The 24,641-nt window shown below is 40.7% G+C and overlaps 1 protein-coding gene across 1 annotated transcript in view; it reads left to right on the forward strand.

The window, feature by feature from the left end:
* The window catches only part of lingo2b (leucine rich repeat and Ig domain containing 2b), a 105,768-nt gene extending 90,967 nt beyond the window's left edge, over positions 1-14,801 (forward strand). Inside the window, exon 4 of the mRNA XM_088354340.1 lies at positions 5,707-14,801. Within this exon, the coding sequence (XP_088210466.1) occupies positions 5,735-7,615 (1,881 nt within the window). The 5' untranslated portion in view covers positions 5,707-5,734 and the 3' untranslated portion in view covers positions 7,616-14,801. The remainder of the gene's footprint in view (positions 1-5,706) is intronic.
* The last annotated feature ends 9,840 nt before the right edge of the window (positions 14,802-24,641 follow it).

A 24,641-nucleotide genomic window follows, 5' to 3' on the forward strand; every position in this document is an offset into this window, starting at 1 on the left:
TGACAATATCTGTGTATTATTTGTTATTGCAACATCCATTGCAACCTGGTCATCCTGGAAGGGGGATTACCTCATGTGCGGTCCCTTCTCAAGGTTTCTTCATTTACCTCATGTTGAAGTTTTTGAGTTTTTCCTTGCCCTCATGTAGGTTTTAGATCAGGGGATGGTGTAATAATAGTCTGTGATTTGCAATAATCTGTGGTCTCTGCAGCTCTTTGAGACTCCTTGTGATTAAGGGCTATACAAATAAACATGACTTGACTTGAGTAATGGGCGGCCTAACAGGTCTTTCAGGGTAAGAATTTTCAAATACTTTGTTCAAATACTTTCTGTATCAAACAAATAAATTGTTAAAAAATCATGTGTTGTGATTCCTGGATTTTTCTTTTTTAGTTTACCTCTCTCACAGTGGACCTGCACCTACGCTGGAAATTTCAGACCCCTCCATGATTTTTAAGTGGGAGAAATAGCAAAATAGCAGGGTGTTCAGATACCCATTTTCTTCACTGTATGTATGTATACTGGTAAATAAACTATTAAATCATTATTACACATTTGAAGTGAAAGAACATAATGTAATTTAAAAGTATGTATTGACTTGTCAGTATAACAACAAAGTAACGTCAAAATACAAGAATAGATTAGACATTTCTTTTTACAAAAGCTAATCGGAAAACACATCCCTGAAAACACTTGTAACAAAAATTAAAATATCTAACAATGAAAAAAAATAAAAATAAAAGACAAAACAATTTTACCCTTTCGTATAATCAACTAATATAAAGTCAGCAACACAGAATCCCTGAAAATAATTCATATTGACCAATCACAAGAGGAGAAAAAGTGTCTACTGTATAAGGGAGCTGGCTGTCTATTGTTTTAAATAATGAAACATGATGTAAACTTCTGCTGGATGTGTTTTTGGTTATGTTTAAAGTGCATTAGTGCTGTGAAAAAAAATACTATGGTGTCAAAGTTGCCATGGCGCCCAATTGGCCCAGCCTGTGTGGCGCCAGCTGCGGCTCATTGACAGATTGGCTTTCGTCTGTTTAAGCTCAGTGCTCTCACTCTTCCTTTGTCAGTCCATCAGCGAACCTCGAACGTGGGTTTTGACCAGGTCCTGTTGGTATTTCCTGTCCGGTATTGTTCCCATTTAGTTTTGTCCTGTTTAATATCGGTTTCCAGTTTCGTTCCCGTCTAATTTTGTCCTGTTTATTATTCTCTCCAGTTTACGTTCTCTTCTAGTTTGTCCTATTTAATTTCGACATACTGTTTCATGATCAATCCTGTCCATCCCGTCCTGTCCGGTATCAACCCCATCTGTCCGATATCTACTCGGGCAGTTGGTATCGATCTCGTCTGCCTCTGGCTTCCTATCATTTCACGCCAGACTGCTGCCTAACATGCATGACTGCCCATTTCCCGTAAAATAAAAGACTTGTGTGAGAAACTTCACGCGTTTGGGTCCTGAGCCTGTTCTGGTTCATGACATATGGTTGTGCCCCCCCATGCATTTGATATCCCCTCCCGCGTCCCTACTGAGGATAACAGTACAGATAATGGATGGATCGATGGATAACTAAATACTGAACAAAGTGACCCCTGCCCTTTCCTTTTTTATTGTTTCCGATTGCCTTCATTTCTCTCTCTTGTAGAGTATTCAACGTTTGATGGGAATTCTGTTCGCAATGTCAGAAAATAATCACGACAAAAAGAAGAGAAAACATTTATTTTAAGGAATAAAACAAGATAAGGAAAAAGAAAAATGAAGAAGGAAAAAAGTAAAACAGGATTATAAAATATAGGGTAAAGTAAAGCAAAAACAGGAAAATTGAGCAAAAGAAATAAAAATGGAAAGAAAGAAAAGAAAGGATTTCACGCATAAATAAACAAAAACTACAAAAATGCAATTTTTTATTTTCATTTCCCTTGAAATTTGCTTTTTGTCTTTTTTATTATTCTTTTTTTCCCATTTACTCTCTTTTTTTCTTTTCGTTTTCTCTTTTTTGCTTTCCCATTTCTCTCATTTTCAATAGTTATAAGGTGTGTTTTGGTCATGTTGAGAGTCCCTATTTTGTCTACCCACTGTCCCTTTGTCACGAGGTGGGACCGGACCAGAACGGAGGCAGGAAGCAGGAAGGGAGAACTCAATTGCGTTGACGATCAAAACTTTTATTTACCAAAATAAAAGTCGTCCAAAACTCAGGGACAAGACAGAACAAACAGGCTTTAACAAAAACGTGCAAACACAGGTTTCTTCCGACTCAACTAAACAGGACAAGGCATAACAGAACGGACAATGTGTAATGAGCCAACACCCGCAATACCCACAACCCAACCTTAAGTAGCCCAATTAGCTGATCTGCTTCAGCTGGTGCCCATGGGACGGGGCAGACCGGTCGCCACGGTGACCATGACACCCTTGAACTTTCATGTTATGGCGGGGGCCTTTAACTATCATCCTAGGGGCCATGATTGGGCCCCGGGCTATGGTTTTGAGACCCCTGAATTACATTAATCAGCGTTTTCTTTCCCTCCAGCCCCTCTGCAAATATTTCAAACACATGCGGCCTCAAAAAGTTTTCCTACCCTTCAGCTTACATCGTCGAACCTTGTGTTGCGGGGATCGTCCCTGCTCTCTGAATACGCATTTCACGTCTCGTTGATTCTTTCTCCCTCGTCGTTGCATTAAGATTTCCTGCACTCGTGGTTGAGTCTCACAGTCTACACACCTAATTGGCAAATATAGCCATGAGCAGAATGCAGATAGTACTGGTAATGAGGCAATTATTGTCAGGTTCTGTGCTCATAGGCGTCTGTCAATTCAACAACCTGTGGCTACAAGGGGGGTGGAGAGATTTTCTTTCTGTCAAGGGCGAAGTCTTTCCAAATTGGGACGAGAAACGTCTCCAATGTTTCTGTTGAAGGCTGTATCCTTGCCTCGTTTATGACGTCTCTGCGCTGTACTTTTTTGATTGACAGTGTTTTCCCTGACATTATTTAAAGCAAGGGTCTCCAACTCGCAGCCCCCAGTTGCCCCTGCCGTAAAATGAAAGTTAAAAGAACAATGTGTATTATTTTCCCACTAAATGTCGCCGTATTCTGTCGTGCAACCGAAAACGAGTGCTAAAAGCACAGCGTAAAAAGACAAAATAAGGAGACTGGAAGTGACCAAAACGCACATCGTTACTTTTTAAAAGAAGAGAAACAAGAAAAAAAAGTAAAACAAGTTAAGAAAAAAAAGGAAAAAAAACTCTTTTTTTCCCGTTTGTCTTTTTTTCTGTTGAACTTCTTTCTTTTTTTCCCTTCCTTTTTTCTTTCTTTTCCCCCATTTTCTTCTCTTTACTTTCTTATCCCCTACTTTTCTTAACATTCCCTTTTTTGCCCTTTTTTTCTTTCTTTTAAAAATCATTTCCCTTTTGTCTTTTATTGGGAAACGCTGGGTAAAAATGTAAGAAAACTGTGCTTTTTGTTCACTTGCCGTGTTTGTAGCTTTTAGTCTTCCTCGGACTCATTTTTGGTGTCAGTACACATTAAAGCGACATCTCATGGACAAATACAAAACACTCTTTTTATCAGCACAGTTTTTGTGTAAAAACCCCAACCTGATCCATTAGCGGCCTCCAACTCATTTGATTTAAAACATGGGTGTCCAAACTTTGTAGAACGTGGGCCAGATCTGGGAAGCTGAAAATGTGTGAGAGCCGATTATTCAGCTTGGGATTCTTTGAACAGTCTTTAATAAAATCACCCTCCGTGAAAGGTTAGCAGTGCTTGGCGATCAGTGTCACGACCTCATAGCTCCCCTTTGTAGCATTTTCATTTGACTCATAAGGTCTCGCGAAAAAGCGCTGCTGTGCCGTTAAACAGCTTCCACTTGCTTCACCTTTTCACAGCGTTTTTTTCCAGTTAGCTTTTTTGTAGTAGGCATGTTTTGTCTGGCAGTGACACTTCATATTATATTCAAATAAACATGACCTGACTTGACTAGATTTGACTTGACTTAACACGAAAACAACCACGGGGTCATGGAAAATTAGTCAGATGGAGTTTTTTCAGATTTTAGGGAAAAAATACTTCAGTTGCACCTTGTCCTGGAAGCAGCGATCCTCACAGTCAACTTTCCTTTTTTTATTTACAATTGCTAAGTCAAAAATTGGGTGGGCTAATAGTTTCACAAAAAACCAAGAGCAAGCTGGCCAAAAGGCCACTGTCATCATCTAGTCAAATGTTGATTTTTTTTGTCCAAATTTATTTTATAGGTCAATATTACTGGCAGGCCACACATGATTAATTTTATGACAGAGGCCGCGGGCCAGTAAAAATTTGATCACGGGCCGTAAGTGGCCCCCGGGCCGGACTTTGGATGTGACTGATTTAAAGCTGTGAAGTATTTGACTAATGCATGCTGCCCACTGAGCAAATGCATTTTTTAAAGTCTGGGGGCACATTTTCCTTTTGAACCCAAATTGTGAGAGAGAGAGTCCTAAACTCTTACCACTGGGATACCGGTAACACATAGTCACACTATTTCTGTAGCAGACTGACCTCAGCCCTTCAACACACAAGGGAAGGAGTTTGGGGACCCTTTTGACTCTGTAAGACAGGGGTCCCCAACCTGTTTCGAACGTCAAGCTACTTTTTGCTACTTATTATGCGCAAAGGGCACCCAATTTGATATACACTTCTAAAATAATAAACTAAATTGTACCACTTAGTTTGTTGTTTCCATGTTATTACCAAATGTTAATTATTGAAAGTAGAAATAGAGAAAACAAGAAAGAAATATAAAGAGAGAGAGAGGGGGGGAGACAGAGACAAAGAGAAAGAAAATCGAGAAAGAGAAAGAGTTAAAAGAAAGGGAGAAATAAATAAAGGGAGAAAGAAAGCGAGAAAGAAAGAGGTTAAAGAGAGGAAGATTAAAAGAAAAGCCCTAACTTTACCCAATCATTTTTTTATCCATTTTCTTTTTCTCTTTCCTGGTCCCTTTCCTTCTCTCTTTCTCTCTTTCTTTTCTTTTTCACTCATGTTTACACTCTCTGTCTTTCTTTTTCTTTTTCCCTGCCTCTCTTTCTATTTTTTTCTCTTTCTTCTTTCTACTTCCAATAATTCACATGGTAAAAACATACTTACAACCTTATAAGAAGTACAAGATAAGCGGTTACTCTATATCAAACCGGGTGCCTATCGCACTAGTAAGTAGCAAAAAGTAGGGCCCCTCGCAATGTGTGCTGGAAAAATGAAGATGACCATTTCGATACAAACTGTTAAAAAAAAGAAAATGCCGCCATAATTGATGATTTTTCAATTTCAGTTGAACGACCATAAACCCGCACAAGCAAGATGTCCGTGCAATTTTACAGCCCAGGCTTTTAGCCTCATCACGTCGTAACGAGAGTCATTTCTCACCGCAGGCCTGAAATATTCACCATCCTTTGAAGATAGCTCCAGTTGGATTGCAGCCTTTTGTTCTAACCGTTGATAACAAAAAAAAAATCACATTTTTGCAGATAATATTTCTCTTATTGTGACTTTTCCTGCTTTAATTTTAATTCCATTCTTTGGAGTGAACCAAGGTTGTGACAGATCATAAAAAAGGAGGAGTTAATGTTCTATAAGTGAAAAAGGCCGCAGGCAAACAAATGAAGTCTGCATGGAAAAAGGAATTCATTCTAAGCTGTTTCTTTCCCATTTTGTGCCTTACAGGGTCTGATCGTGATGATTTTCTGCATGTATGAGGAGCTGTGCGATGAAAGTGGGCAACGTGGGTAAGAGAGTCATGCAACGCCCAGCCCCGCGCTACCACATCCTCCTCGGTGGGGCCGTGCTCCTTCTCCTGGCTAGATTGGTCCTGGCTTGCCCCGCCCGATGCGAGTGCTCTGCCCAGAGCAAGTCAGTAAGCTGCCACCGCAAACGCCTGAGCACCATCCCCGAAGGAATCCCCATCGAAACACGAGTCCTGGATCTCAGCAAAAACAAGCTACGTGTAATCACACCGGACAATTTCTCTTCGTTCCACCTGCTGGAAGACTTAGATTTGAGTGACAACCTCATCAGCGTGGTAGAAATCGGATCATTTCGTTCCCAGCTGGCTCTCCGATCGCTGAACTTCCGCAGTAATGTGATCCAGTTGGTCCCTGCAGGGGTGCTGTCTGGCCTGACCAACCTCACCCGACTTGACCTCAACCACAACAGACTTGTGGTTCTGCTGGACCATGCCTTCCAAGACCAGCGCAAGTTAGCATCCCTGGAGGTGGGTGACAACGAACTTGTTTTCATCTCTCAGAGGGCTTTCATGGGACTAACTGGCCTCCAAAGTCTGACACTAGAACGTTCCAATCTCACTGCGATCCCCACTGAAGCTTTGGCACACCTGCACAACTTGGTCGAACTACATTTGCTCCATTTAAGCATTAGTTTCCTCAAACCTTTCTCTTTCAAGAGGTTATTCCATCTTCGCCAACTAGAGATTGATAATTGGCCCTGGTTGGGCACTATCCCCTCACTATCTCTGCATGGCCTCAACCTCACATCCTTATTCATAACCAACACTAACCTATCTGCCTTTCCTGGTGCGGCATTGCGCCACCTGCCCTACCTCACGCACCTCAATTTGTCCTTTTCCCGAATTCAGCATATTCATCAAGGAGAGCTTGGGCACTTGCCCCATTTGATGGAGCTCCGTCTCCAAGGAGCCCAGCTTGTTTCAATTGAACCCTTTGCATTTATTGGCCTCATCTCTTTGCAACTACTGGATGTGTCCCAAAACCGTCTAGACTCTCTGGAGAAGGGAGTTTTTGCTTCAACTGATAGTCTGCAGAGGCTCTGTTTGGGTGGAAATCCACTGGTGTGCGACTGCAGATTGCTTTGGTTGCTGAATAGCTACAAGCCCCCCTCCCTTCATATTTTTGATATCCAGCCGGAATGCAGTGCCCCTGAGTACCTACTCGGAAAAACTCTTCGTGAGCTCAAGGAGCCACTGGTCTCTCGGTACATGACATGCACCAAGCCTCGAGTTGGACCCAACGTGACGCAACTACTGATGGCCGATGAGGGCCAGCCGGCCCGTTTGAATTGCATGGCAGAGGGAGCGCCCAGACCTTCGGTGGTCTGGGTTACGCCTCACAGGCGCTACATCACAGCCAAGAGCAGCGGTAGAGTGGAAGTCCGACAAGATGGCACCCTGGAGATCAAGGCAGCGGAGCTACATGACAGCGGGGTGTACTTGTGTATTGCGAGTAACCCCGCAGGCAATGCCAGCCTGTCAGCCTCTTTAGCTGTGAAGAGTCTGGGCATTAGGGACAGCTTTCACAATAGCAACAGGAGCTCAAATTATATGGCAAACTCGAACAGCACTTGGGGGAACGGGACCGTGTTGTACAACATGACAGTCCCCATAGACATTAAGACCATCATCATATCCACAGCAATGGGCTGTCTCTCCTTTCTAGGTGTGGTCGTTTTCTGCTTCCTACTTCTGTTTGCCTGGAGCCGAGGGAAAGGACGTCATAAGAACAACTTTGATATAGAGTATGTCCCGCGCAAATCCAACGGGGCCTCATCGGAAGTGACAGAAACGAGCGGCCCCCGGCGAGTGAACATGAAAATGATTTGAACTTGAAGTGGACCGATGCACACGATGCCGCCGCTTCACATATCGGCTTCAAAAGTTATTTTCTATGACTCAGTGGAATCGTGACAAATGATGTACCAGTATAGTGGCTGTCGATGAAGGTGATCTTGTGATCATATCATTACCCAAGTGAAACCGTAAACGTGTCGATTTGAAATAATTTCCTCACAATACATTGAATATAACTCTATAACCGACATATCAATATGGGAGTGATGTAGTGTTTCGCTGGCATGTGTATCGGTGGTGATGTGATGAATAATGATGTTGTCGACTATCCGTGACATCAAAGTGAAGGACGGAGCCACTGCGGGGTTTACGGGGAACACTGAGCGTAGTGCTAGCAATCTTAGCTGCAATATGTCAGGACTAAATTGTCAAATAATACCCATCTTAGCTGCAGTGTGAAAGGTGCGTGTTGTAACCATGTGTGCTGTGCGTGCCTCGGTGTACGCATGTTGCATTAGTGTCCTTATTTGTGCATGTGCACGCATTGCCTTTCTAAAGAGAAATATTAAAAAGATGGGACCCGGGCCTTTGTCCTCATTGGGTCATTGTCACTGCTGTGTAAGAAATGGCCGTACTTTACATCAGGGGTCACCAAACTCTGTCAAGCTGAGCACTACTTGTTTGCTACCGACCACTGTGAAGGGCTAAATAGCAATTTTGTTCAAACTATATTTGACTTCATATTATGGTTATGAGATTCAAATTGTGTTTATAACTAAGTAGTTAGCAGTTTTGGGCGCTTTTTTGAAAGAAATAAATAGTTGCGTAATTAAGTAACCCCCAGATTTCCAGTTCACAGATCCCTCAACCATCTGAGTCACCAAAGCACCACGGAGGACGCATCTCTGGACAACTTACTATATTGCTGACTGTTCCTGGCCTGTTTTTGGGTCATGGCAAAGTTGACACCAGTCCATTCCTTGATGCCAATGACGCTAAAAGCGCGTTACTCAGAGAGTATCTCTATCTACAAATTACTGTATAGACTCATGAAGAAGAAAAAGTGTACACCAACCTGTTGCGCAGAGAGGATCCAAATGCAGAAAAAACTGTTTTTTACAGTCTTTAACAAGGAGAAAGGAAGCAACAAAGGGTGCTCCATAGAGAAGGGGAATGGAAAAACCGGTAACAAAAACATAGTCAAGGAAACAGCAAGAGTGGAATGAATACCAAATTTTACTACAGGGCAGCGAGGCGTAGAGGGCTTTTTTAAATGCGGTTCAGGTAAACTAGACATTCAACGTTCTGATGAGTGTCTGACAATGTTACCCCTTAAATACTAAAGTCCTGGTGTGTGTAAATTCTATGCTTACGTTTGCCCCGTTGATTTCCGTTAGCATTGTTCCTGTTTGAGCAACAACCCCTCCGCACACGCTCCCTAGCATTTGCTCCTGGTGACACAAACCAAATATATGCAAATAAGCTGGACCCCTCATTTCAGTATTTTATTTTGAAGGTGTAGATTTGGCTGAGAAGCCAGTATATACGGTGGGGAGAATATCTATATAAGGTGAAATTCAGCGTTCTTGTACTCTGTGTTTGAGATTGTGCCACAGTAACTGTACTGAGCTGTACTTTGTAATTATATATGAAAACATTTCTGGGTTGATAGATGTAGGTGACAAGAAAGCGTACTGAAAAAGCATACTAAAAAATCAGATTCTGAAAATCAATTCATGATCTGCATTCCTAAAGTAAGATAATAACGTAATATAGTAATGATTAATACTGCATTACAGTAATCGTTACTGAGAAAAGCAATTGCATTCCAGGAATTATTTGTTTTGAAAAGCGTAAATCCCAACACTGGATGTTACTCTGTTATTACTATTGTAAAAGGGGTAAAACAGTCTTAGGGCAAGGGTCTCCAACCTTTTTCAAGCTTTGAGCAACGTTTTGTAACTAATTGGCGCAAAGGGCACCCATTTTGATATGAATTCATAAACTAGCAACTTAGCTAGATGTTTGCTAAATAGCTAAAAACATAGTTTGATAGTTAGCTAGAAAGGTAAACAGGTAAAAATACTAAAAGGGAGCTAGATATCCAGCTAATATAGTAGAAAGCCAACTAAATAGCCAGGTAGAAAGAAAAAAAATCTGGGTGTCTATTTGGAAACAAAGTCAAAATTTTGCTTGATAATTGGCAAAATATGTCAAATTTAAGCTCAATAGCATGCAAAAAAAAAGTAAAAAGCTAGATAGATAGCTAAAAATGTAGCTTGATAGTTAGGAAGGTAAACAGGTAAAAAAAAAAAATAATCAAAGAGTGCCAAATAGCCAGCTGAACGAATAAAAAGCCAACTAAATAGCCAGAAAGCTAAAAACTAGATAATTAGCTTGAAAAGATGTGAAGGTTTAGCTAGATAACTAACCAAAAAGATAAAAATGTCAGCTAAATGGTATGCAAACAAATTAAAAAGCTTGCTAGATTATTTTCCAAATAGGACAATATCTAGCTACAAAGCTAAAAATGTTGCCAGATAGCTTAAAAAATATATATATTTTTTTCTCATTTGTTTCATAAAACCCATAAATTGGAAATTAGTCTGTTGTATGTCCTGTAAAATAAATCAATAAAAAGATGAATGAATACATTTGTTTAATACACAAATAGATCCTCATTCTACTCTCTTAATGAATTGCTTAAAATAATTATCATTACCTGATACTAGATTTGTTTTGTCAATGAAGCCCATGAACTGGAATTTATTTATTAGAATTTCTAAATAATAACTTATCATGTTATTATCATTTTGATACCATATCATTACCAGGTTAATTATCAAAAATAGTGTAAACAAAAAATCCGAATTTTACTAGAAAATCCAAATAACTCAGCACTGGTGAGCTATTTTCAAAACAGGTCCGCGGGCACTCCTGCTGTCCTTAGGGGCCCCCTGATGCCCGCGGGCACCATGTTGGAGACCACTGTCTTAGGGACATCGCTAATTATTTTTAGGAATCATTTAATTGAACACAATGATTGTGATAGTTTCTCAGACAATTCTAAAAATATAAATATCAATATGCAATCCTTATCTGTTAGTCACAGTGTCACACATCTGAAGTGAGCTCTTTTGGAAATTTGTTCACAAGCTACCCAATATGTGGTTCATGGGAGCTACTGGTGCCCACAAGAACCACGTTGGTGACCAGTGTTTTGCTCGTTACTGTTTAAAAGTAATTAGTCATAGTTATTCATTACTTCTTCCAAAATGTAACCGTGTTCGTTACTGAGTTACTCTATAGCACAGGTGTCAAACTCACGGCCCGCGGGCTACATCCGGCCCGGCGTACAATGATATCCAGCCCGTGAAATCCTTTTATATACATCTACTATAATGGCCCGGGTCTATGAAACCCTGATAACTTTCAAACTATACTCAGATACTAAAAACCACAATGGCCGAGAAAATTATGTTAACTGACATTGCCCGTACACCTTTGTTTCTTATTTGTGGAGATTTTGTGGCCGTAATCAAGGAATTTTATGTAAGACGGCACTACAAGACAAAACTTCAGAGTAAGCTGAAAAACCTTGAATCCAGAGAAAGGATACAGAAAGTTGAAGAGTAAAAGGAGTATATGAAGACATTTTTCACTAAAGCAAATACCCGAAGTGAAAAGCACAAATTTTATTTATATTTTCTGTTTTTTCATATTTACTTTTTTAAGGTTTTGACATGAGATGGTCTTATGGAGAGCAACAATTTTTGATTCATTTAATGTTTAAGTTTGTTTATTCTCGAATAATATTCCTAACTGTTTTAAATTCATATTTATTCATGTTTTTTTTTTTTTTCAAAAGGCAAGTTTTAGTGTATTCAATAAATATTTATCCAGTTCGGCCCGCGACCAAAGGTGTGGTTTGAGTTCTGGCCCTCTGTATAATTGAGTGTGACACCCCTGCTCTATAGTAACTAGTTCCCAGGGTAAGTAACCATTTCTGTTACTTTGAAAATAAGTTGTTGTTTGTCAAAGAATTTGAAATTTTTCCAAGCAGTATTTGAGTCAGTTGAATAGTGAAGAATGGACAGGTAGTAGTAGGTGTTATATAAGCTTCTTGGGGGCGGCAGTAGCTCAGGAGGTAGAGCGATCGTCTTAGGATTAAGGGATCCCAGTTAGTATCCCGGCTTGTCCGTGTTACATGTCGAAGTGTCCTTGGGTAAGACATTGAACCCCCAATTACCCCCAATAAGCAGGTTAGCGCCTTACATGGCTGCACAGATCACGGCCGCTATTGGGAAATGTGAAGCACACTGTAAAGCGCTTTGGGAAGTCATTGACTTTAAAAGTGCTATATAAATGCAGATCATTTCATAATATTTATTGCATCTTGACAGCAAAAGCTTTATCCTACACTTGAGGTGCACCAAAAATAAACAGTAAACAATATAGTAAAATAATAACCTCCAGTAAACATTATAAAGTGAGTTTAATAGGTTAAACTTAACACTCACAACCTGAGACAACTGGTCAAGTAGATATAGCCTACTGTACTTCAAGTATTTTGCTCACAACAAAAGTAAACAGTTGAACAATATATAACCACGATCCAATCCCTCTCTCCATGTGCTTAATAATTTAAGAACTAGGTCAGGTCAGGTCAGGAATGGGAGCACGCGCTCACCCTAGCCCTCCACTCTGCTGGCCTCCTCTGGGCCATCGCCTAGGCAGACGCTCGGCCCATTTCACAGCCTTCCATGTATCCTCTCAGCTGCGAGAGCCATGATACACGCAGGCAACTGACTCGGCGGGTCCAGCCTCTCAGATCCCTAACAGAAAGGATTCGATGAGCTTGGTCCTCCGGTGGGAATTGCACCACATGTCCGTAGAAACGCAGCTGGTGCTTCCGATTCTGGCATGTAATACGTCCCATCTGAAACCCAGTCGAGCACTTGTTGGTTTGACACGTAGTCATTCCATCGATCCCCGTAGATTCGCCGAAGGGAATTTGGCACAAAGGAAGTCCAGTCTACGCCTCAGGCCCTCAGTGAGCGACCAGGCTTCACAGGCAAGGTCGATAACACCAAGGACCTAACACGCGGACTTTCGTCCCAGTACTCAGATAATGGTAGCCCCACGCTGTCTTGTTCAGTGAGTTTATCGCTCCGTGTGCGATGCCAAGAACTACAATGCCCACAATTGTTCCCGAGCTTCTGCGGTGCCCCCCCTAATGCTTTCAGTTGTATGTTAAGATTTACTTGCGTGTGACACAAAGGAAAAATTCATCCACACCAACCCATCCCGTATTAATTAATTCAAAGTAATGTACCACTTTTCACTGTCAGTAACTGTAACGGGGAAAAAAAAATTGAGTTACATTCAATGTTCCCTCTAAGCTGCGTGTGTGCGCAATTGCACTCTACCCAGAGCTTTTCCACGCACAAGAGGATCTAGCCAGCTCACAAAAATCAGGGCTCGAAATTGCTAATTAAGAAGCAAATTAAGTCAAAGTTACAGTGCATGAAGGTAAAAATACAGGGGTTCCCCTGACGCTGTGTTCTAAATCCGGTATTTTGAAGTCATGGTCGAAGTCGAACGAAGTTGAGTAAAGTCAGTAGCGTTTTTCGAGAACTGCTTGCTCGGCTCGGCTCACTAAAAAGAATCGTCTCTTTCGGGTCCCAAACGGCTCTTCGGGTTGTTTGCTTCTTTAATCCCAACATGAGAAAATATTATGTAAAATTATGCACAAAATGAAGGGGTGAATAGAACAAAAAAGAAAAAAAAAACCAAAATAAAAAAGTAGTGAAAAGCTGAGAAAAAAAAAGAAAAGAAACAAATAAAGGAAAAAGGTAATAGAGAACAAAAAAGGCAAGAAAAAGGTAACAGCTGGGAAAAAATAAACACAATAAGATTTTTTTTTAAAGGAATTAGAAAAAAGTAGAAAAAAACAGGGAAAAAGACGAAAAAGAGTGTGTTGCATTTAAATAATTTCCAATTATTTCAGGTCAATCTTGTCGCAAACATTGAACTTCCACTAAAGAAATGTCATCAAATACAGTTGTGTATCGTGCAACCGACTAAATAAGCCCCCAAAGATGTTAGTATTATGCGACAAAAATACCAGGAAAAAAAAGAAATGGAAATCTTGTGAAAGAATTGTAAAAACAAATGATAATTGTACGCCCTGCAACCTTTGCAATCGTACATTAGTCAATTCTTTCAAAAGTGAAAAATAATTTTGCATTGCCGAAAACTCAGCAAAATGTAACGTGATGTCAAGTTTTGGACATGTTTGATAATGATTTAGTTGCCACACTTGGGGTTGCTGTTGCTCACTGTTGTTTCAAGCGTTGCTCACAGACTCTGTGTGAAGGCTCAGACCCGTGGAAAATTAGAAGTAACATTGCTGAAAATACCACACATCCAAAGTGAGTTATTTTTGGAATTCCTTCACAAGCTACCCACTATTGATGCCCACAAGCACCATGTTGGTGACCCCTGCTGTATGTCTTGTATAAGGGTAAGAAGTAGACCGCTTATTCCTAAAAACAAATGCTGCATCTGTTTGGAAATAGTTGCCCTCGTGTGAAGATTTTAACACAGAGGGAATCAAGTGAACTCAGGGGAACATTTTGCTGTAATTGAATGTGAGGTGTGAGCTTTGTCTCGCCCATAGAATTCCCATTCAGGCAAGATGTTAGGAACGACACTGGCCAAAGGCCCTACCGCAACCGAAACGACGCGTTAAAGTTGTTTCATACCATAATAAATCACAGACAGTTTTTTGCTGCCGGAAACAAATCCCTTGATGTGGTATAAAAGATGCTGCGGCCAGACACAACGACAAAGATTTACTGGCCTGTGCCCTCTTTCGGACAAGACAAACGTTAGCCTAGCAGAGTTATGGCCTAAATTTCCCCTCCTATTTCTTCGATCGAGCCTCTTTGATTGTGAAACCAGTATTTTCTTAGGTGTCGATTTCAAACTTGTAGTGCAATCTTGTAATGTTTTCTTTGTTTGGAAATATTTTCAATGTTTGGTGTGGGCAATATTGGCAAAACAATTAAGGGCAAGTCTTTGTATTGCGGGGATGTGGGTGTTTATTTGTGTAATTACGTTGTGATAAAAGTCATTCGAAGCTTGTATTGTTGTTTTCATATAATATATTTATGGGTATATTTTCAAGAAAAAAATAAACATATAAGATACCCTATTATTGGAATGGCATTTTATATTCAGCGACTGGCATCGAAACAGAATTTCTTATATTGGAAAGTGGTACCTCAACTTACGAATCTCTCTACTGTTAGGAATTTAATATTAAAATGTATCGTTTACCAAATTGTTCCAATTATCTGACTCCATTAACCAAACACAACCGACATTCACCCAACAATGCGCGCTCGTTTCTTGATGGAAAAGATGGACAAGAAAAGCCAACATTTTCAGACAGGGGCAGATTTAGTTTCTTTAACTATTAAACTAAGTGAACTCCGTTGAATATGGCCGAATTAGTCCAATTAGTGTCGCTCGAGTCGCTGTAGAGCCTTCTCTGAAGTCCTCCAGCCTTTTTCCTCTCAACCCACGTCTTTCCGCAAGATGGCGTGCCGGCTCCTCCCATGGGCGTGCCAGGGAAGGCCCACGTGGGCTCTACAGCTCACCACCTCGCCTCGATGTTTGGAAAATATGGTCTATGCAAATATTCTCTGTGTCATTTTAATTTTAGTAGATTTTTTTTGTATTTTTTTATTTATTTAATCTTTTTCTGTCAAGTTACAACAAACATAACATCACAGAATGAACAAATCAATTGAAAAGAAAAAAAGGGATGACAGGTTGAAGCCAAAGGCATATGAGAGACCCGTCACCAAAATAACTTTGGACGCTTCTTTAATCAATCATACCAACAAATTATCATTTCTTACATCATTATAACCCTCATTTGTTAATCTATTAAAAATGATCACATTATTGAATCATGTCATACAGTATTCAGTATTTAGTTTTTCTTTTTACATCCTTCTCATCCTTAATTTTTAACAACAATATAAGGTGTAAAACCTGAGACAAATATGCATTTTCTCGTGAAAATTGTACACTTTAAAGTGGGATTGGACGTGTACCAAGAGTGAACAACAAGTGCCCGACTACACCAGGTGAGAGCCCATGCCCAACCTCCATTTCCATAGCTTTTTTGCAGCTCAGATGACGTCAGCCCGATCAAGGGTGTTCTTCAGTCTGGTCTGCTCGGTGAGGCCAAGATGGCATCTCGGCGTTGCTCACACAGAGCAATGATGCTCCGATGAGCATACTGTATTCAGAGGTCAAGGTCAAGCTGGACATCAGCATTATGTTTCTTCTTGAGAGGCCAGTTCGCATTCATCACAAAACCTGCCAGAGCCATTGAATTCACATACATGTTATCGCATTCCAATACCACCACGAAAAGAACCTTGATCTCAATTTTGTTTACATACTTCTGTAAAACTTTTTTTGTGTTCATAAAGAACCTTTTTAACGCCCTTAAAAGAGTTAGGCACAAGTGAGGTTTATTATGACTTGGATATTAAATGTTAAGAATCTTATTTTCATTTATTTAGTAATTATTCCTTACAAATTGTCATCATCACTTTCATTTGTATATGCAGTGTCTGAAATAACGTCTGGCCGGACACTCGGGCGTGCATCTTTTACGTTGGGCGTACAACTTACAAAACGTCTCCGCCCGGCTTGCCTACAACTTTTTCAAGAAAAAAAAAAAGAAAAAAAATAGAAAGATTTTTTTCAAATCAAACGTTTGCTTTATTCCGATTTTAAAATCTTTCCGGTTTGGAAATTTTTGAATTTTGGTTCGTTTGGCAAATTGCATACTCGGCAGCTAATCAGAAGCCTGCATCGAATAACTTCGTGCTTCTGGACATTCCCGAGCGTTCTAAGGTCGTGCATTTGCATATAATTTTCCAAAGTAGACGCAGAGAGAACACAAGAAAAATGGAGAAGTGGTTAAGAATCATGCCAAAACCTCAGCCCCAGGAGAAATATTGAAAAGAAGCTAACAAAATTTATGACGCTACAAAACTTAAACGTATATTAAAAGCTTTGTGGAAAGAGGAGTTCACGTGGCTTGTAGCAGAAAACGCAACGCAAACATTGCATGAATCAAGATGAGTTAATACAGGTACATACTAATGGCAGATGAAAAACAGCGATGTCATATCCATGCAATGAATGTTATAAGTAGATTTATAATAAACTTAATTGTAAAGTGTTGTTCTGTTATATATTCTGATTATCAATCCTTAACACTTTACAATAATGGCTTTTTTTATGATTAGTCGTCTTATTTTGATTCAAGATGTGAAAAAATGCGGCAGGCAACTCTATGGCTGGGCAGGCATAGTTGTCTGCCCTAGTGTCCGGTGACTTTTTGTCATGAGTTTCAGACATTGGTATATGCAAAGCCAAAGCAACAATGGAAGTGAAATGCTTGGTCCAAAATATATATTACACAGTATGAACTACATTTACAGTCACGGTGTTAAACCAACAGACCCCGTTTGGCTGTACGTCTCTATGAAATTCTTTTTATAGAATCTGATTAAACGATACATGTTGAGAACATTTATGATCAAAACCTAAAGAACAAACTGTAAACACCTGAAAACACCAAACAGGCAGCCAGAGCACATTGATTTATTGAGATGTAGGGGTGTAGGGATCCTTGCACTCATAGCATTCTCTGCCTTCAAGGTAACTACATTCAGATTCAGATCTACTTTATTGTCATTCTAGTACACGTGTATACAGAACGAAATGTCGATACATCTGACCCGCACAGTTTCTTTGAATGTACAGATATAAATAAAATATATATGTATATATTAGTATATTAGTAGAAAATCAGAATAACCCAGCTCAATTCTCAATAACGTCCACATGATAGTGACAAGATATAATTTGAAGGAGAAAAAAAAGTATAGTGTCCTAAAATCATTTACATGCCTTTTTGGAAACAACAGTGCAATATAACCACAATAATATTTAGAAACTAAAAAAATTATTTACCAGTACAGAGGTTATTTATGATAAAAACGTTTATAAAGTAGAGCACTTTTGTTTATTAAACAAATGCCTTAGCCTGTTAATAGGGTTTTTTTGGTTCCAATGTATAATAGAGTATTTCATAAATAAAAAGATTTCAACTTCGTGCATTTCGACAATCAAGGGTCCTTTTTAGGACGTACCCCCAACCCCCCAAAAAACAAGAATTAATGCATTTTTGGAACTTTCCATCACTTAAAGGGATGCGCACACCTCATACAGATGCACTATGTTGGAAACCTCTGTTTGTGTGGGAAGCAAAGGCCGCCGCTGCTGCTGTGACACACGAAAGCATTCAAAATCGGCATTCATTCATGTTTTCATTACGGCTTCCCTACTACAATTTTCAAGCAGTAATTTTCTTCCTCTCCCAGAGGGATAATGCATCTTGTTTTTGTTCGTGGTTGATGTATCCTTTTCTCATGAGCAGCATGACGAGATGCTGCAAAAACGAATGTTGTGCAGCTAAGTAATCAAGCTAAAAACTGTTTTAAAGGATTATAGAGCTCAAAGCAGGGGCGTTACCGGGGGGCATTGCATACCCACGGACACAAACTGTGCGTTTTAAAGGTAATTGTGAAACTTATCCCCGAAAAACACTGTAAACGGTGCTGTGCAAAAAATAATTTGGGTAATAATAGTTGTGCCTCCCTGTGCATTTGTTATGCCTTCCTTAGCCACTGAGACTCATGTCTATATACATACACACACACACACACACACACACACATATATATATATATATATATATATATATATATATATATATATATATATATATATATATATATATATATATATATATATATATATACATATATATATTATATTCAGATATTCACTGACTGGGCTTTAGTTCAATGACAGGGCAGGCTGTTCGAAATGCATAGTGCATAATATTTTGTCCAAGATATTCTGATAACAGGACTCGTGGATTTGCTGACGCAGGACGACAGGCGTTGTTTTGGGAAGCCAGACATCAAGGCGCTGTGTTGTGAGAACGTTGGGCGCAGACAAATCCTTGGCACGCCCATGGGAGGAGCCGAGACGCCGTCTTGCAGGGAGAGGTGGGCCAATAAGAGAAAGCTAAACGACTTCAGAAGAAGGCTTCACACACACTCCAACGTCACTTCTTCGGCCGTGTCCGATGGAGTACAGTATTGAAAAGTAGTATAAGAGTATTACTCAAAATTGTAAAAAAGGGACACAAAAAAGAACTGAAAACTTCCACAAGTCAAACCTTCAAATGATCAAAAAATAACAAAGCAGCCCCAAAACGGCAGGAAAAAGGCGAAAAGATGATTACAACAACTCAACAATTCCATATTAAAGAAAAATTGAGGCTAGGAGCTGCTAACTATTATTCCATGGGCCTCAGTTTGCCCGTTGGCCAATGTTGGAAACGATGGCTTTATTATTTGTCAGGCGTGTCCCTATCGCCAGTGGAAGGAGCATCCTCAGAGTGCTTAGGAGTCATTTCTCTGCCTGCTCTGCAGAGACGTGTCCTTCCATTTTAATGTGCAGCACCTTTAGAGTGGATGCGCTATGCCTCCAGCCTAAGCCTCCAGCCAGCCTGCCTTGATTTCCAATTTTATTTGGTAAAGGGTAAAGGCTCTACATTTATATAGCATTTTCAAATCACTAAAGACCTCCCAAAGCGCTTTACAATGTGCTTCACACTTACCCATTCACACACACACTCACAAAGTACTTTTTTTACTTTTAGGAAATATTTGGATGATATCTGTGGTCTCTGCAGCCCTTTGAGACTTCTTGTGATGAAGGGCGTCACAAAATAAATGACTTGATCCTACTTGACATAAATCAATTAAAAAATATATATAATTCTTGAATGTCTGAATGAGGGCGGCAAGGCAGCTGAGTGGCTAGCGCGTCCGCGGCACACTTTTGAGGTAATGGGTTCAAATCCGGCTACCAGCCTACCTGTGCGGTGTATGCATGTTCTCCCCATGCTTGCGTGGGTTTCCTCCGGGCACTCCCGTTGCCTCCCACATTCCAAAAACATGCATGTCAGGTTAATTGCCCAATCCAAGTTGGTAATATATAGATTAAAGCAACAACAAAACATTTGGGAGCCTAAATAGTCAGCTCTTTTTAGTGAGCCGAGATAAAAGAGACGCTTCTCTTAAAAGAGCCAGAATTCGCATTACTAATCCAAACCAATCCAACCCTCAATAACTATTTTATGGCTTTGAAATAGTTATTGGTAATTTTACACAACACCAAGAACGGTTTGTTCTGAAATCTTTTTCTCATATTACCTTTTTGTCAGACAAAGCATCATGTTGGGGAAGGCTCACTGCAGGGTAGAGATAACATCGGGCCTAAAATAATCAGCCTGATCCGACCCGGCCTGCGTGTATAAAAGCCAGTACCTCCATCCATCCGTTCATTATCTGCACTGCTTATCCTCAGTAGGGTCGCGGGGGTGCTGGAGCCCATCCCAGCTATCTTCGGGCAGTGGGCAGGGGACACCCTGAACTGCTTTCCAGCCAGTCGAAGTGCACACAGAGACAGACAATTCACTTGCTTATTCACACCTAGGGACAATTTGGACCAGACAATTAACCTAACATGCATGTTTGTGTTATACGGTAGGAAACCCGAGTGCCCGGAGGAAACCCACACAAGCACGGTGAGAGCATGCAAACTCTGCACAGGAAGGTTTGATCTCATGACCTCAGAACGGTGCCGCACATGAGCTAACCACTCCGTTGCCCTGCCGCAAGCCAGAACCTGATAGATCAAATTGATTTGAGGGACCGGGCCCGAAGTAAACCCAAAGCGGCACTTCACCGGGGTGCAGCTTCTGGTTTACTTCGGGCTCGGCCCCTCAAATGAAGTTTGCACTCTGACACCGAAGTACGCGCGGCGCCGTATGCAGAAGAGTAGTGTGTTATTCAAGTAAAACGAAATGGCACCAAAAGGCAAATCATATTTTGCAGTTTACAAGTTGCAAATAATAAAATATTTGGTCGAAAAGCAGAAAGACAGTTTGTAAAGCATGTGAGCTATTGGCGAAAGGTGGAAATATCGTCTTACGTAAGCAACATAGAGGCGTAAAGAGGAAGTGGCGCTTTTTTTTTTAAATGCATATCCTGTACCGTAAAACCGAGGATGAAAATTTCCTTGGATTTCGTGATTTGGAGTTAAACTGATGGTTCGGAAAGCATGTTCTTTGTGCTAGTCTGAAAAATATAACTTTGGTGCCGAAGAACGATTTTCTGCACCGAAGTGCGGCGCAAAGGTGTGTTACTCAAGTAAAAGTACTTTACTTCAGAATAATTATACTTAAGTAGAAGTAAAAAGTAGTCTTCTAAATACATACTTGAGTGAAAGTAAATGCGGCAAACAGCATGCATACTAAGCAAATCCTCCACCACAAAAAAATGAATTTGTGGCATTGTAGTCTACACAAGTGCGCCTTAGATATGAAGAAAACATCACAAAGACAGTTTTTGGAGCGGGCATTATTATCCGGTGGGACTTAAAGTGCAGAAAATACAGTCATTACTACCTTTAGTAACGTGCCCAACACCGTCCATGACTTACTTTTGGGCCGAGAACCAAAAACTGTAACAGAGCGATGTCAGTTAAAGACCCGCCCATGGAAATGGGCCCTTCAAATACATGAGTCAAAGTACTTGAATGAAGCACAGCATACCGGCATCATCGTTCACTTCGAGACCAACAGCACGGGTGGTGAAAAGACAGTTTCAACAGCTGCATCCTTCATCACCTGACAAGTCAGATGAAAGGAAATGCAGATTCTGTACCCTGCCCTAGCAGATTGTTTCATTTTTAGACAGCGCTTGATGTTATCATCTTGATAGCAAAGGGAATGCAGGTCTTCTGGGTCCCAGAGCTCCCTGGGAATATTAAGGCGTGATCTGTGGGATGATGAAGGCAGGATCAAAGAGCCTAAAATTCTCTTTTATTATTTTCATTGTAGGATGCATTTTCACTTGGCATTGGTGTAATCAAGCTATGAGATGAAATGTATATGTTAAGTGATGTGGTGTCTGTGGTTCAGCTTTAATGATTTAACCCAGGGGTTCGCAACCCGAAATGCGAAAGCGGCATACTGGATCCCCCCAAAAAGCATGTTTGGAGCCGCAAAAAAATAAAATATAAGCCTTATATGGATGAAGGTCATTTGACTTAGAGAGTATGTAGTGCAGAAGTGTTGAGAAATACAATGAGAGGAACGCCTGAATAAGTTTGGATGGCTGGGATGAAACATGCTCTGGATGAGAGGTTGGTTAATTTAATGGATGCAAAAGTATATATGTGAATGGGGAACAATAGTAAAGAATGACTGATATCGCCGCGGCTAGAACTGGTCAACCTGGACTCGCGGATGGCCAACTTAGGATCGCACAGTACGATGCAGAGGGGGTAAACCAGTGTATGCTGTCAGGCCTCTCTGCTGATGAAGGGTTGCATGGCACAGCAACTTACACCTTGTTGAGCTGTGGATTTAAATTTTGGTGTCAGGTTGGGAAGAGCGAAGTGGAATGAATGTTTGGTGAATGCGATCTTGACTCTAGACGTCTCCCACTATGGGAATACAGATTTGGTATATAGATGGATATAAACCTTATAAGGAAGGCCACACACAATATATATTGCAGTTGAATGAATGAAGGAGTAGTGAGCAATGATAACTACCGGTAGTTACATTTTTTTAAGTCATTTCAAGTCAAGTCATGTTTATCTGTATAGACCTTAATCACAAGAAGTCTCAAAGGGCTGTACATACTACAGACTGTTATTACACCATCCCTAGATCTAAAACCTACAAGAGAAGAAGGAAAAACTCAATAAACCTTGTGAAGGGGCCGCACATGAGGTAATCCGCTTTCCAGGTTGACCAGGATGTTGCAAGGGCATCAACAAACAATACACAGATATTAAATATAGGTCATTCAGAAGCTATAGAATATAAGTGTGTTTTAAGCCAAGATTTAAACAGTTCAGAGGGCAGAGCATTCCACATCACCGGGGCCCGAATGGAGAACACTCTCAAACCTGCAGATTTCTTCTTGGTTCTTGGGATTACTAGAAGATTTTAAAGTAACGTGCCCAACACTGATTATTACACACTCTCTCTCACCTCAATTGATTGCCAAACTTCACATGATATACCCTAATGTAATTAAAAAGAGGGTCTCCTGTTAATACACACAACCCAGACTGTACTGGCCTCTGATATTAGAGCAACTGCTTCCCTTTAAATGGAAATATAATGACGCCACACATTTTATTATGACCCCCGCATTATCCCACCGTTTAGCTGTGGCTCGGTCAAAGAGCCGTGCCGGGCTCATCCCGGTGGAAACTGCCCCATTAAAACGCAGCTTGTGGCGAGCACCAGCGCACACCGCCGTGTGAAAGATGAGAGCAATAACAGAAAAAGTGAGCCTGGCACGCTGCATTGCAAGTGGGCCTCTGGGGGTTGAAGTGAACTACTTGAGCCTGCAGGGTTAAAAGAAGATTCAGCGTGACGTCATTTTGCACTCTTCCCCTTAAGTAATATCATCCTCAGCCAAGAGCTAATAAAGCTGCACCCTTGGCAGTTGCATGTGACATGTGAAAAAGTAATGAGTGAGGCGTGTGGCCATATAATAGGAAGTTTGCTGAGGAAACACAACAAATAGGTTTACAACTAGAATTAATATATTATTCCATGGGTCTCCAACCTTTTTCAAGTGTCGAGCTGCTTTTTGTTACTTGTTAGCATGAAGGGCACCCTGTTTGATATGCATTTCTAAAATAGCACCTTAGCTAAATGCCTTGCTAAATAGCTAAAAAGTAGCTTGGCAGTTAGCTAGAAATCTATCTATCTATCTATCTACCTTGGTCTTATCCCTCAAGAGGGGTGACCAAGCTAGAAATCTAAACAGGTAAAAATCTGATATGGAGCTAGATAGCCAGCTAACAGACTAAAAAGCCATATTAATAGCCAGATAGAAAGCTAAAACAAAGATAGATGACTAGCTAGAAACAATGCCAAACCTTAACTCGATAACTAGTGTTGGCATCATACCTGTCAACCTGTACGTTTTTGCTGTACAAAGTACGTTTATGATGCATTTTAAGACGTGTACGACGTACAAGAAAATATGTACGGAAAAACGCAAATTAGTCGATTATGGGTACCATCCGCTATACACCGACTATGACGAAACGGCAAACGAGTTCGTCGCGGTAGCCGCTATCTCTGTGTGTTTTTTTTTTGTTGCAAACGAAGCGAGCGGTTTGATGCTACTGTGCGCATGCATCTGCCGCCTCGGATTTCACGTGGAAGTTGTGTAGTGAAAGGACGTCTGTCTCTTTTTAGAGAACCGGCTTTTTCGGCTCAACTCATTAAAGAGACCCAGCTCTCAAACGGCTCACTTGCTTTGATGCATTTATTTGTATAGCCCTTAATCACAAAAATGTCTCAGAGGACTGCACAGGATTACAATGACACCATCGCCTGATCTTAAACCAACATGCGGGCAAGAAAAAACTCAAAACCTCAGCGTGAGGAAAAAAAACTTGGAGAAGGGGCCTCCAAGTGGTAATCCCCCTTCCAGGATGACCGGGGTGAAATAGATTTAGCATTGGGTCACTGTACACAAACATCGTAAACAACAATAAAAGAGAACACTAAGTAACATGTTGAAAATTTGTCCAGAAAGTGCATGACAGCAACGACGCCCCCAGCCTGTGAATTAGTCCAGAAAGTCTATGACAGCCACGACGCAGCTTCCCATCTCTGCGGGCTTGTCGATGCAGGCGCTGACATGCTTCAGGTCAGACGTTGGTCTGCTGACTGATCTCAAATCATCCTTCTCCCTCGTATCACCACCAGCCAGGCAGTCAGAAAAAGACAGTAGAACACAGAGTATGAGGTCGGCATCAATCATAAGCTATTGAATAGAAG

This window comes from Urocampus carinirostris, chromosome 15 (genome assembly GCF_059441175.1).
Source record: "Urocampus carinirostris isolate Australia breed hairy pipefish chromosome 15, RoL_Ucar_1.0, whole genome shotgun sequence".
Taxonomy (NCBI): Eukaryota; Metazoa; Chordata; class Actinopteri; order Syngnathiformes; family Syngnathidae; genus Urocampus; species Urocampus carinirostris.